This window comes from Myxine glutinosa, chromosome 6 (assembly GCF_964187855.1).
Source record: "Myxine glutinosa chromosome 6, kmMyxGlut1.1, whole genome shotgun sequence".
In the NCBI taxonomy this organism is placed as follows: Eukaryota; Metazoa; Chordata; class Myxini; order Myxiniformes; family Myxinidae; genus Myxine; species Myxine glutinosa.
The window spans coordinates 16265997-16279434 of NC_136266.1; the positions used below are offsets into that span (position 1 = coordinate 16265997).

The following is a 13438-nucleotide window of genomic DNA, read 5'->3' on the forward strand; positions in this document are numbered from 1 at the left end:
AAGAAAAAAAATATTCCATATTAAATGCCAAGTCTGTATATATATATATGTATATATATATATATATACATATATATATGTATATATATATATATATATATATATTATATATATATATATATATATATATATGTATATGTATATATGTATATATGTATATATATATATATATAAATATATATATATGTATATATGTATATATATATATATATATATATATATATATGTATATATATATATATATATATATATATATATATATATATATATATATATATCTCAGTCACTATGCGATTTCATACCATCAGTGGTGAACCGCCATTAAGGTATCCCATCCAGCTATGCTGTACCTTAATGGGAGCGATAAGTGCCATCTGCCACATGGCACATTACCTCTGGTATCCACTCATTATATGGAATCCCCTGGATGCAGCCGGGAGCAAACCAATCCAAATATATGTGCAGTTCTCCAGCTTTCAATGAGCGCAAGTAATGACGTCACTGCCATGTGGCAGATGGCACTTATCGCTCCCATTAAGGTACAGCATAGCTGGATGGGATACCTTAATGGCGGTTCACCACTGATGGTATGAAATCGCATAGTGACTGGTATATAACCGAAAGGTTTTCAGAGTCATAAGTGTATGCAGTACTCACTGCGTTGCCCTGATGAGCCCCAAAAGGGCGAAACCAGGTCGGTAACTGTGAGTTTTACATACACTTATGACAGTATCTGAACTAAGATCAAAATTCTGCTCTGTCAGAGGGTTCTCTTGAGAGCTTGACAGGCAGAGCGTATGTACATGGCAGTGACTTCATTACTTGCGCTCATTGAAAGCTGGAGAACTGCACATATATTTGGATATCTATATATATATCTATATATATATATATAGATATATATATAGACATACATACATATTTACATGTATCCATCTATATTTATACATATATATATACATACAGACTGTTACGGATTCGTCACTTCCGTTGTTGTGGTTTTCATCCACTGTAAACATTTTTGATTCCATGTACTATTATTGTTGTTTAAGCTTGTTACATACACGTCATGTGGGTCGACGACAACCGTTGACTACCTGATGGTACGTAGGCGAGATAGAGGGCACCTCCGGGGCACAAAGGTGATCCCGGGGGAGGAGGCTGTTTCACAGCACCACTTGGTTGTCTGCGACATAAGGGTGAAAGGTGCGAGGAGAGCTCGGCGGGTGAAGTACCAACCGAGAATGAAGGTGTGGAGATTGAAAGAGGTGACAGTAAGGGAGGCATTAAAAGAGAGGCTGAGTAGGGTAGAGGATGATGTGGTTGAGCTTGAAAGTGGTTGGATGTTAATGAAAGCTAGTCTGTTGGGAGCCGTTGTTGAGGTATGTGGATGGACAAAAGGACCACCGAGGCACTCGGAAACATGGTGGTGGGATGATGAAGTTGGAAAGAGGATTGACGAGAAGAGGAAGAAGTTCAAGGAGTGGCAGAAGGCGAAGGTTACGGGAGCAGAAACAGCAGAGCATGAAAGTTATAAGGCAGCCAAGAAGGCTGCAAAGAAAGAGGTAGCAAAGGCGCAGGAGGCATGTAGGAAAAATGTTCGGAGAACGCTTGGATTCGGAAGAGGGTCAGAGAGCAGTATTCAGGATTGCAAAGCAGATAGCGAAAGAGAGGTGTGATGTGATGGGGGTGAGTTGCTTGAAGGATGAAGTGGGACAAATCGTTGTGGACCCAGATGGAATTAAAGGAAGATGGAAAAGATATATGGAAATGCTGTTGAATCCAGAGAATGAATGGGATGGCAACATAGAGAGTAACCCAGTTTTAGGACCAGCAGAGAATATAACTGAGAAGGAAGTTGAGGAAGCGATAAAAGCAATGAAGAGTAGAAAAGCGGGAGGGCCGACGGGAGTTGTGGGAGATATGTTGAAAGCAGCAGGAAGTTGGGGGTGTGAAGAGAATGACAGAGATCTGTAATCTGGTGGTGAAAGAAGGCCGCATTCCAGTGGATTGGGAACTGAGTACCCTCGTCCCTCTATACAAGGGGAATGGTGACCCTCTAGAGTGTGGCTCGTACCGAGCGATAAAGTTATTAGAGCATGGAATGAAGGTATTGGAAAGGGTGTTGGAGAGGAGGATAAGGAAGAAAGTGAAGATCGACGAAATGCAGTTTGGATTTATGCCAGGAAGAGGAACGACAGACGCGCTTTTTATTGTGAGGCAGTTGCAGGAGAAGTACATGGAGAAGAGGAAGAAGTTGTTTCTTGGGTTTGTTGATCTGGAGAAAGCATTCGATAGGGTTCCTCGCAAAGTATTGACATGGGCAATGAGGAAGTTAGGAGTGGAGGAATGGTTGATCAGAGTAGTGATGGCAATGTACAAAAGAGCGCGCACAGCTGTAAGGATGAAGGACGGGAACAGTGGTGAGTTTGAGGTGAAGAGTGCATCAGGGGTCGGTACTAAGTCCACTACTATTTGTAGCTGTGATGGAGGTGCTGGCTCAGAACGTAAAGGAGGGTTTACCGTGGGAGTTGTTGTATGCAGATGATCTGGTATTGATTGCGGAAAGTATGGATGGACTGAAGGAAAAGATGAACAAGTGGAAAGAATGTATAGAGACAAAAGGTCTAAAGGTGAATATCGGAAAGACGAAGGTGATGGCAAGTGGTAAAGCATATGGTGAGGTGGAAAGAACTGGGAAGTGGCCCTGTGCTGTGTGCAGGAAGGGTGTCGGAGTGAACTCCATTCAATGTACAATGTGCGCTGAGTGGGTTCATCAAAAATGTAGTGGTCTGAGAGGGTCATTAACCAGTGTGGCAGCTACATTCAAATGTAAGGTGTGCACAGAGGGAGCTGCAGATGGAGGAAATGTTGAGTTGGATCTTGGAGATGGTGTGAAGCTGGAAGGTGTGAAAACATTTTGCTACCTCTGAGACATGCTGAATGGAGAAGGTGGATCAGACTCGGCAACGGTTGCTTGAGTGAGATGTGCATGGAAGAAGTTTCGGGAACTGAGTGGCGTGCTGATGAGGAGGGGAGTGTGGTTGAAGCTGAAGGGAAAGGTGTATGCTGCATGTGTGAGAAGTGTTATGATTTATGGGAGCGAGACATGGGTAATGAACGTAGAGCAGCAACGAAGGCTGGAAAGGGTGGAAATGCGAATGGTTCGATGGATGTGTGGAGTATCGTTGAGAGAGAGGAAGACAAATGATGAATTGTGAAAAATGATGGGATTACAGCCTGTGATTGATGCTGTGAAGAGGAACAGGTTGAGATGGTTTGGTCATGTGTTGAGGAAGGATGAAAGTGACTGGTTGAGAAGAGTGATGGAAATGAATGTAGAAGGAAGTAGAGGACGGGGAAGACCGAGAAAGACTTGGCTAAAGATGGTGGAAGAAGAAATGCGGGCAAGGGGGTTAACAAGGAGAGATGCAGAAAATAGGGCAAGATGGAGAAGATTGTCATGGGGACAGCAAGGCTAACCCCCGCTCTAGCAGGGAAAATGGCCTTGAAATGCATGTTGTTGTTGTTGTTGTTGTTGTTGTTGTACTATTATTGTTGTCGTTTGAGGGAAATAGAGATTACTGTTTTCAAAAGGTAAGAAAGTTAATGTTTTAAATGAAACCGGAACCGGACGACGACGAAGAGGAAGAAGAGGAAGAGGAGGGAGAGAAGGCGGAGCGAGTGAGTCGGACAAGAAGCCGAGCTGCTTCGAGGTCTGGAGCGAACGATTGGCGAACGAGGGTCACGAGTGAACTTTGGGTTTCCCGGGAAAGGGATTCCTGTGACAGAGTTGTCATCGCTGTGACAGATAAACCTGCGTGACAGGTTTTGCGGTTGATTCCGAGGAGAATCATCGTAGTGCCGTTACGCCTCGAGAATGGGCCGTCGGCCATTTTGCCTCGCGCGCTTTGCGCATCGCTCAAGGTTTTTTCACTTCACTTCAACCATTCTCACCGCATCCAGACGTTAATTTGGTGTGTGTGTGTAATGTGGCTTTTGAATGGGAAATCTGCGTTTCGCCGATTGAGAGCCGTCAAACGTCCATACCTGAAGGTGTGATTTCCCCGTCGCTTCTCGAGGACACCTTCACTCAGCTTTGGCAGTGTAACTGCCAACCCAACGGGATTCTGGTCTCGATACGACATCGTACGGACGATCACTGGAGTGGATCGACTTTGGCTTGAAGCCGGAATCAACTTTGGCTTGAAGCCGGGAATGGAGACATTGTGAATGTTCTTCTTTTCGCTCACTTGGAGCACAGTGAGTTATATTGTACGAACCTGATGGTACCATCATAGGAAATATATATTGGTTGTACAATTGATTACTATTGTTTTTGTGTTGTTATTCTTGTGTGACCTTAATACAATATTTGTTTGTTGGTAACAATTGGTGTGGTTTCACCATTGATCTTTGACACAGAATAACACATCTTTCTGCCGTGACTCCTCTCGGGGCTCGGAGGTACACCGTGACCGGGGTTTGGGGAGGAGCACGTAACAATACATACATATGAATATGAATGAATGATCATTTTAAGGCCATTTTCCCCGCTAGAGCGGGGGTTAGCCTTGCGGGCCCCATGACAATCATGGTTCCCTGTTTGAGGCAATGTTTTTATGGCCGGATGCCCTTCCTGATGCCAACCCTTGGTTGCCTCTTACGATGTGCAGGGATACGGTGTACCTATTCTAACCGGGGTACACACCGGAATCATTCATCCCAGCAAGCTGGTACTCAATTTGCCGACCTCGGAAGGATGACAGGCTGAGTCAACCCCCCTGGCGTTAATTCAGCGATCGACCGGGATTCAAGCCCAGGATCCTAGGATCCCAAGCCGGCACCCTAACCGCTAAGCCAACAACAGGACTAACAGTACATACATATATCCATCTATATTTATACATATATACAAACATACATATATACATGTATCCATCTATATTTATACATATATATACATTATACATCCATATATACATGTATCCATCTGTATTTATACATACATATGCATACATACATACATATATCCATCTATATTTATACATATGTACAAACATACATATATCCATCTATATTTATACATATGTACAAACATACATATATCCATCTATATTTATACATATGTACAAACATACATATATCCATCTATATTTATACATATTTACAAACATACATATATCCATCTATATTTATACATATATATATATATACATACATATATACATATATACAAACATACATATATACATATATCCATCTATATTTATACATATTTACAAACATATATATATATATATATATATATATATATATATATATATATATATATATATATATATATATATATATGTATGTATATATGTATGTATGTATGTATGTATATATATATATATATATATATATATATATATATATATATATATATATATATATATACATACATAACCATCTAAACGGTGGTTATGTATGTATATATATATATATATATATATATATATATATATATACATACATACACACACACACACACACACACACACACACACACACACACACACACACACACACGTATTGGTTTCACAAAATGAACAGAATTTAGTTTTGTTTGAAAAAAATTTATGTGTCCAGGTGTGTTCCATTACAAATCAGCTTGTAGAGCACTCGACAAGTGGCTTAAGCACTCAAATAAAACGGTTGATAAGGAACGGCGGGCTTGGCAAGTGATTTCAAGCTCATTGGTAATGGGACACCCCTGTGTCCCATCTTAACAGATATGAATAAAGACCCAGGTTGGAAACTTTGTTCAGGGCCCTTTGAGTTGTCTAGTCCAGGTTTAATTCCCAACCCGAGTATAAACTGCTGCATTGCTGCTTCATAGGTAGGGTGTTGCACCACAAAATGCATCGTCCCTCGGATGGACGTTATCCGTGTGTCATGTCCGCTATCATTAGCTGGTGGACATTAAAGATCCCTCGGTGTCTCACAAAGAGTAGACGAGTTATCGCCGGCACCCTGAACAAATTACAAATTCCTGCCCAAATTGCTTGAAGTTAAACGTTGGGACTGCCCATCCGGTTCGTGAAAGACTTTGGGCAAAAAACCATCCCCCTGTCCGACCCCAAAATGTGTGAATAATTGGGGCTGATAAAAAGGTAGTGGTCCCAAAGTTTGTGCACAACACAATACGACTTTCTCTTCCATGTTTGTTGTTGTTTTTCATCAGCAGCTCTTCCTTGTTGCCTCGTTTTTGCAGCACAAGTACAAAGAAAGTTATGAAAAGACAAAAAGCAAGTTTACACCTGTACTGGATGAACCAAGAAACATAATGGCAAAGAAAGCCCAAGATCTGATCAGCCAGGTGAGAGTATTTATTTATTTGATTCACAGATGTCCAATACGTTTGGGACAGAGAATGTTGAGAAGAAAGAAAAAAAAATCCGTTGTAAGATTCGAGTTTGAATGATTTACCTGTACTTCGTGTTATTACTCCATTATCACCTCTTATTCCTTTCGCTGAACCAGCTGGTGTATAAAAGAGAGTATGAAAGGCTGAAGAAGAACTACACACCTGTGTTTGAAACTCCGACCATCAAACACGTCGAAGCTGTCACCAAGCTCATTAGTGACGTAAGCACAGCACGAGCAACATTGGCTGTTCAGAAGATGTCTGAAGTCATTTGCATCATTGATTTTGCTTTTCCGCTCTCTTCGTGTGTAGATCGTGTACAAAGCGGAATACAAGCAAAGCAAGAAGGCCGGTTACACCACAGTGTACGACTCGCCTTACTACCGCCACATCAAGGCTGTCGGAGAACGCATCGGCCCGGTATGTTCTAGCTATTGCACAAACAGCAATGCTTGATCAATGGGACTGGAAGCTTGGGATCAATAGGATCAACGTCATCTGAGTCTGGACTAAGTGCCGATTTAAGAAGTAGAAGAATGCCATTTTTAGGGATAGTTTAAGGATGATGACGCTTTGCTAAATATGATAGTTTTTTTTTTTTTTTTTTTTTGTATACATGATCGAGGCTCGTGAAAGAGCTAACATTGATCACAAAAAAAACGTACACATAAATCATATAATAAAGGGAGCGGGAGACAAGATAGGGAGAGAGAGGGAAGCACGCAAGTACAATATTTGAGAGCAGGGACATCAGGAGATCTGTGGGAGGGAGAGGGCATGGGAAGGCGGGGGGAGGGAGGGGTGGGAGAGGTTTAAAACACATGCAATCTGCTAGAACTTCCAGGAAAGAAGTTGGTATTTCAAAAAAGTGGATATGGGGTGAATTGGCGGGGGTAGAAACGATGAAGGTTTTGGATGGGGGAAGATAAGAGATGGTGGTGAACAGCTGTTTTAAAGACCTGGAGGGAGGAGTGGGATTGAAGAGAGTGAGGGAGTTTGTTCCAGAGGCGGGAGAAAAGGGGAATGAAGGAGTGAAAGTGAATAGAGAGTCTTGATTTTGGCAGTTTAACCATAAGAGGGTTGCAGGCAGATCTTGTGCGACCTGCAGGAATATTTTGGGGACAGAGCACAGATAGAGCTGGGGGGGCAAGGCCGGAGAGGAGTCGGTAGAAGACGGAAAGACCACCAACCTGCCTGCGCTGATCCTGCTCACTCAATTTTTTTTCCCACCAATTGACATTAAAGTGATAATGTTCAACAAGGGTGGAGCTCAATTCTATTGGCACTCTTTCTAAAGTCTGAAGTTAAGCAGAGTGACCGTTATGCATGGCAGGAACCGATTGTTATACACTTAAAGGGTATTGGGTTGGTGTGGTGGTGGTTGTGCGGGTTTAGGGGGTCAGCGGGGCAAACAAGGTGATAAAGTGCGTATGGCTAATCCTGGTGCGCGAATGTCTGTTCTAGCAAAAGTACACAAGGGCCTACGAGAAGGCCAAGAGCCAATGCAATGTCCCTGGAGATGCCTTACCTTTCAAGACCGCCAAGGCCGCGTACCGAGCTCAGTGTGCAGTAAGTGATAGACTGTGCTTGATGAATACAGGTCAGCCATCTTCTCACACCATAATGTATTGGTATTTGAACTTTTATCCCCCTTCCCCTCTCCCAGCGGACATACCGGGCAGAGCACGAGAAGACCAAGAGTCGGTGGCATTCCATACCGGACCGCCCTGATATCGTGCAGGCTCTGCTAGCAGGCCTTCAGCTGAGCGACGTGGGTGCTCCATGTCTCCTTACAATGAGCACTAAGAGATACCAAGATCGGTAAAGCTTTACCTGAGGTCGTGCAAATGTGCTTTTCGCAGGTGGAATACTGTCTGGACAGAGAGATGCTCAAAGGCTGCAAGTTATCGGTGGTTTCAGACAAAAGCACTGAACTGGCAAAGCACCGACACGATCTAGCAAGCAATGTGAGTCCTCTGAGGGCAGCAGATTCCTTTTTTTGACACTTTCTTCTAAATCGTCCTTGCTCCTTACTGAATATTACAATAACAACTGTTATTACTACTACAGTGATAATTTTGGAAACGGTGATAGTTTACGTGTTACGACTATGTTGATAAGTATGGCCTGTTTAGCATTTCCATCTGAACCATTGGCTCCTGGTGTTGGTCGGCCAGGACGAGCCCTGTTTACTGCCCATTGTGGACCAACGTTCTTGTAATTCCTGTCAACGTACACCAGAGTTTCCTAACAACTTTGTCTTGCACGTGATTTATGTACAAGCTCCTTCATCAGCATGAGATCATGCAATCATACTAAAATACGCAATTTGGCGTCTGTTTGTATGTCGATTTTTGACCGCGATACATTCCGTCGTTACTTATCAAATGTCAACCAAACGTGACAGGCTGACTAAGGGTTACACAATGAAGGTTGTCGCACATTCATTTGCCTCCCTCCCCAAGGGTGTTTTCTCCCCCGAGCGGGTTTTCCCCACCATTTCCGTCAATGGGGTTGCATGTTGAGGTGTATATCAATGTTAAATTAGCTTTATCATGGCGTTTTTCCAAAGACGCTTCCAATAACAAAACTAACGATAATAGCGTAATATTAATGTTATTACAAAACAATATTAATACTAATAATATCCCACATCCCCAAGGGGTTTTTCCTCCTTGAACGAACATTGAGTCAACGTTTATAAATAGCTTATCATACGTTTTTGTGAGAGCAACGGCCCTTACCAGAGGTAAAAATATTATAAACCACAAACACGTATGATTAGCTTTTTAAACAGTCGCTAATGCTGTTTATAACACCAAATATAGATATTTGGAAGAATCCCGACATCCGTGAGGTAAGTTTTACTTACAGAACTGAGCGAAGATCTACTGTACTCTATATACCCCACAAGGGTTGGGTTAATAACATGGCACTTCCAGGCACTGACGTGGCGTTTTTCATAGCGAACTTTTGAAACTCACTCCTGCTGTTTAACACAAAACTGAAAGGGAGGAAGACCGGGGTGTGCTCATTTGCCAAGCAGCTAGCTAGCGCTTGCCAAGCCAGCCGTTCCTTAACGGTTTTGAATGGAGTGCTTGATCGAATGCTTAAACCACTTGGCCATCTCTCCACAAGAAACTTGGTAAATGTACACATACCCAATGTTCTTGAGACCCAACCATAGATCGACTGTAATCTATATACCCCAAAGAGGAATGCAACGCCATTGACGGCAATAGCGGGGAAAACCTGCTTGGGGGAGAAAACCACCTTGGGGAGGGAGGCAAATGAATGCGCTACAACCTTCATTATGTAACCCTTAGTCATCCTGTCAAGTTTGGTTGAGATTGGATAAGTAAAGACGGAATGTATTGCGGTCAAAAAATCATCAGACAGACGCCAAATTGCGTATTTCAGTATGATGACTAGTACACCTGTTCACTATGGGAGCGGCAAGAAGGGTCATTCCTCTTTGGAACAGGTGTACTCGTCATCATACTGAAATACGCAACTTGGCGTCTGTCTGATATACCCGACATGGATTAATAACACGACCCTTCCTGCCGCTAATGTGGAGTTCTTCCAAGGCATTTTTTTCCAAAGGTGCTTCTGATTACAAAAGTAATAACAACACTTGTGATAATAGCACAATATTAATGAGATTACAAAACAATTTCCATCCTTTTCAAGGGGATTTTTGACTTGCAATATTTCCCCTCTCCTCCATCCCCCCCCCCCCCCCCCCCCACCTAAACAACCCCACGGAAGTAAACATTATAGGGCATTTAGAATGGTGAGGCACGTTCTGATATTTTCCATGACCTGATCTAACATAAGTAATAGTAACAATAATTGGCAATAATAATAAGGATAATAGCATGACCCCCTGCCACCCCCGTAGTGAGTGGGTGTACTAGATTAAAACGAAAAGGACCAAACAGCAGGTGTAACACATGAGCATGGTACTGGCAATCGTAGACCCGTTGGGGGATGTAATTGAAGTTTCTAATTTTTTCAATGCATGTACTTGTGTTCAGATAAAGTACAGAGAATTGTATGAGCAGCTGAAGGGAAAGTACACACCTGTGCTGGACACGCCTCAAAACAAGTGTGTAAAGAATGCTCGTATCCTGGCTTCGGACGTGAGTACAACGCACTTCACACTGAAGTCCCTTCATCTGTTTGTTTGCCACTGATGAACTCTCAGCCATGTTGAAAGATAAGCTCCAAATCTTAGGAGCCTTACCCATGTCTCATGGATTACACGTGTGGTCAAGGTTGCTGATCATTAAACACCAATGTATGGGGAAAAGTTCTGATTTGTAAACCTGCTTCTGGCATCTTCTTCAGATAATCTACAAAGAAGGTACAAAGCGGGCTTTGCCACATACCTTGTACTCAGGAATGCCTCAGACCATCGATACTGTCCTGGCCAAAGAGGTTTCTGATCTCCAGAGTACGGTGAGTAAACGGAAACGAGCAACACTTTCCCCCCAAGCCCTCTCCCTCCCACAGATCTCCCGATGTCCCTGCTCTCAAATGTTGTACTTGTGTGCTTCCCCCTCTCTCCCCATCTTGCCTCTCGCTCCCCTTATTTTGTCTTATGTGTCCGTTTGGTTTTTTTTGTCATCAATGTTAGCTCTTACACCTCCCGGTTTGTAGAAGTCCCAACGAATCGATGGATGTGCGAGTGGATGGATTCAAGGATTCCGTGGCAATATTGTCATTGCCTTTGCTTTGTTGACCCACATTCAGAAACTGTACAAGAAGCAATTTGAAAAGGAGAAAGGCAAGTCTCACTACAGCAAAATGCCTGCGCCCCCGGACGTGAAACACTCTCAGGAAGTCAACGCTTTTCAGAGCAACGTGAGAGTAATCGCACGTGCCGAGGCACCGCCATTCACAACCGCAGAATGCAATCGTTGTGGTATCTTGTTCCTGCTGGAAGAGAGTACCCACGATACCACGTGCAGTGCATTCCATAATGTTTTGGCTACAAAAATGTATTTGGTAAAAGTTTTTGTTTTTTCAACAAACGTTTAAAGTTCAGGTAGTAGGAAAATATTCTTAACAGTTCTAAATGAGTGCAAACAATAACATTTCGTCATCATCGCCCTGGTGACATCATCACCTTGATGATGTCATCATCACCTTGTTTATTGATTGCCCTTCATGGACGGAAACTTGGTGTTGGTTCATTCCACGAAAGGCGTCTGTGTCCATCCTCACAGGTCGCTTATAAAAAGAAGGCCAAGGACAGCATGGCGTACAAGATGCTCCCCAACAGGCCTGACATCAGCAAGGCCATGCAAGTGGCCAAACTTGTGAGCAATGTACGTTCCTCCACACAGACGGCTTAATGTATGGTACAAGACAGGATGGGTTACTGTAGTACAAGACAGGATGGGTTACTGTAGTACAAGATAGGATGGGTTATTGTAGTACAAGATAGGATGGGTTACTGTAGTACAAGATAGGATGGGTTATTGTAGTACAAGATAGGATGGGTTACTGTCGTACAAGATAGGATGGGTTACTGTAGTACAAGATAGGATGGGTTACTGTAGTACAAGATAGGATGGGTTACTGTAGTACAAGATAGGATGGGTTACTGTAGTACAAGATAGGATGGGTTACTGTAGTACAAGACAGGATGGGTTACTGTAGTACAAGATAGGATGGGTTATTGTAGTACAAGATAGGATGAGTTATTGTAGTACAAGATAGGATGGGTTATTGTAGTACAAGATAGGATGGGTTATTGTAGTACAAGACAGGATGGGTTACTGTAGTACAAGATAGGATGGGTTATTGTAGTACAAGATAGGATGGGTTACTGTAGTACAAGATAGGATGGGTTATTGTAGTACAAGATAGGATGGGTTATTGTAGTACAAGATAGGATGGGTTATTGTTGTACAAGATAGAATGGGTTATTGTAGTACAAGATAGGATGAGTTATTGTAGTACAAGATAGGATGGGTTATTGTAGTACAAGATAGGATGGGTTATTGTAGTACAAGATAGGATGGGTTATTGTAGTACAAGATAGGATGGGTTATTGTAGTACAAGATAGGATGAGTTATTGTAGTACAAGATAGGATGGGTTATTGTAGTACAAGATAGGATGGGTTATTGTAGTACAAGATAGGATGAGTTATTGAAGTACAAGATAGGATGGTTTATTGTAGTACAAGATAGGATGAGTTATTGAAGTACAAGATAGGATGGATTACTGTAGTACAAGATAGGATGGGTTATTGTAGTACAAGATAGGATGGGTTATTGTAGTACAAGATAGGATGGGTTATTGTAGTACAAGATAGGATGAGTTATTGAAGTACAAGATAGGATGGATTACTGTAGTACAAGATAGGATGGATTACTGTCGTACAAGATAGGATGGGTTATTGTAGTACAAGATAGGATGGGTTATTGTAGTACAAGATAGGATGGGTTATTGTAGTACAAGATAGGATGGGTTATTGTAGTACAAGATAGGATGGGTTATTGTAGTACAAGATAGGATGGGTTATTGTAGTACAAGATAGGATGGGTTATTGTAGTACAAGATAGGATGGGTTATTGTAGTAAAAGATAGGATGGGTTATTGTAGTGCAAGATAGGATGGGTTATTGTAGTACAAGATAGGATGGGTTATTGTAGTACAAGATAGGATGGATTACTGTAGTACAAGATAGGATGGATTACTGTAGTACAAGATAGGATGGGTTATTGTAGTACAAGATAGGATGGGTTATTGTAGTACAAGATAGGATGGGTTATTGTAGTACAAGATAGGATGGGTTATTGTAGTACAAGATAGGATGGGTTATTGTAGTACAAGATAGGATGAGTTATTGAAGTACAAGATAGGAGGGATTACTGTAGTACAAGATAGGATGGATTACTGTAGTACAAGATAGGATGGATTACTGTAGTACAAGATAGGATGGGTTATTGTAGTACAATATAGGATGGGTTATTGTAGTACAAGATAGGATGGGTTATTGTAGTACAAG

At 42.1% G+C, this 13438-nt stretch overlaps 1 protein-coding gene across 1 annotated transcript in view; it reads left to right on the forward strand.

Annotated features, from left to right (window-relative positions):
• The window catches only part of LOC137429336 (nebulin-like), a 289229-nt gene that overhangs the window by 250602 nt on the left and 25189 nt on the right, over window positions 1–13438 (forward strand). The window contains exons 117-126 of the mRNA XM_078779632.1: window positions 6260–6364; window positions 6529–6633; window positions 6725–6832; window positions 7877–7981; window positions 8079–8183; window positions 8275–8379; window positions 10453–10557; window positions 10766–10876; window positions 11171–11281; window positions 11647–11748. Of these exons, the coding sequence (XP_078635758.1) occupies window positions 6260–6364; window positions 6529–6633; window positions 6725–6832; window positions 7877–7981; window positions 8079–8183; window positions 8275–8379; window positions 10453–10557; window positions 10766–10876; window positions 11171–11281; window positions 11647–11748 (1062 nt within the window). The remainder of the gene's footprint in view (window positions 1–6259; window positions 6365–6528; window positions 6634–6724; window positions 6833–7876; window positions 7982–8078; window positions 8184–8274; window positions 8380–10452; window positions 10558–10765; window positions 10877–11170; window positions 11282–11646; window positions 11749–13438) is intronic.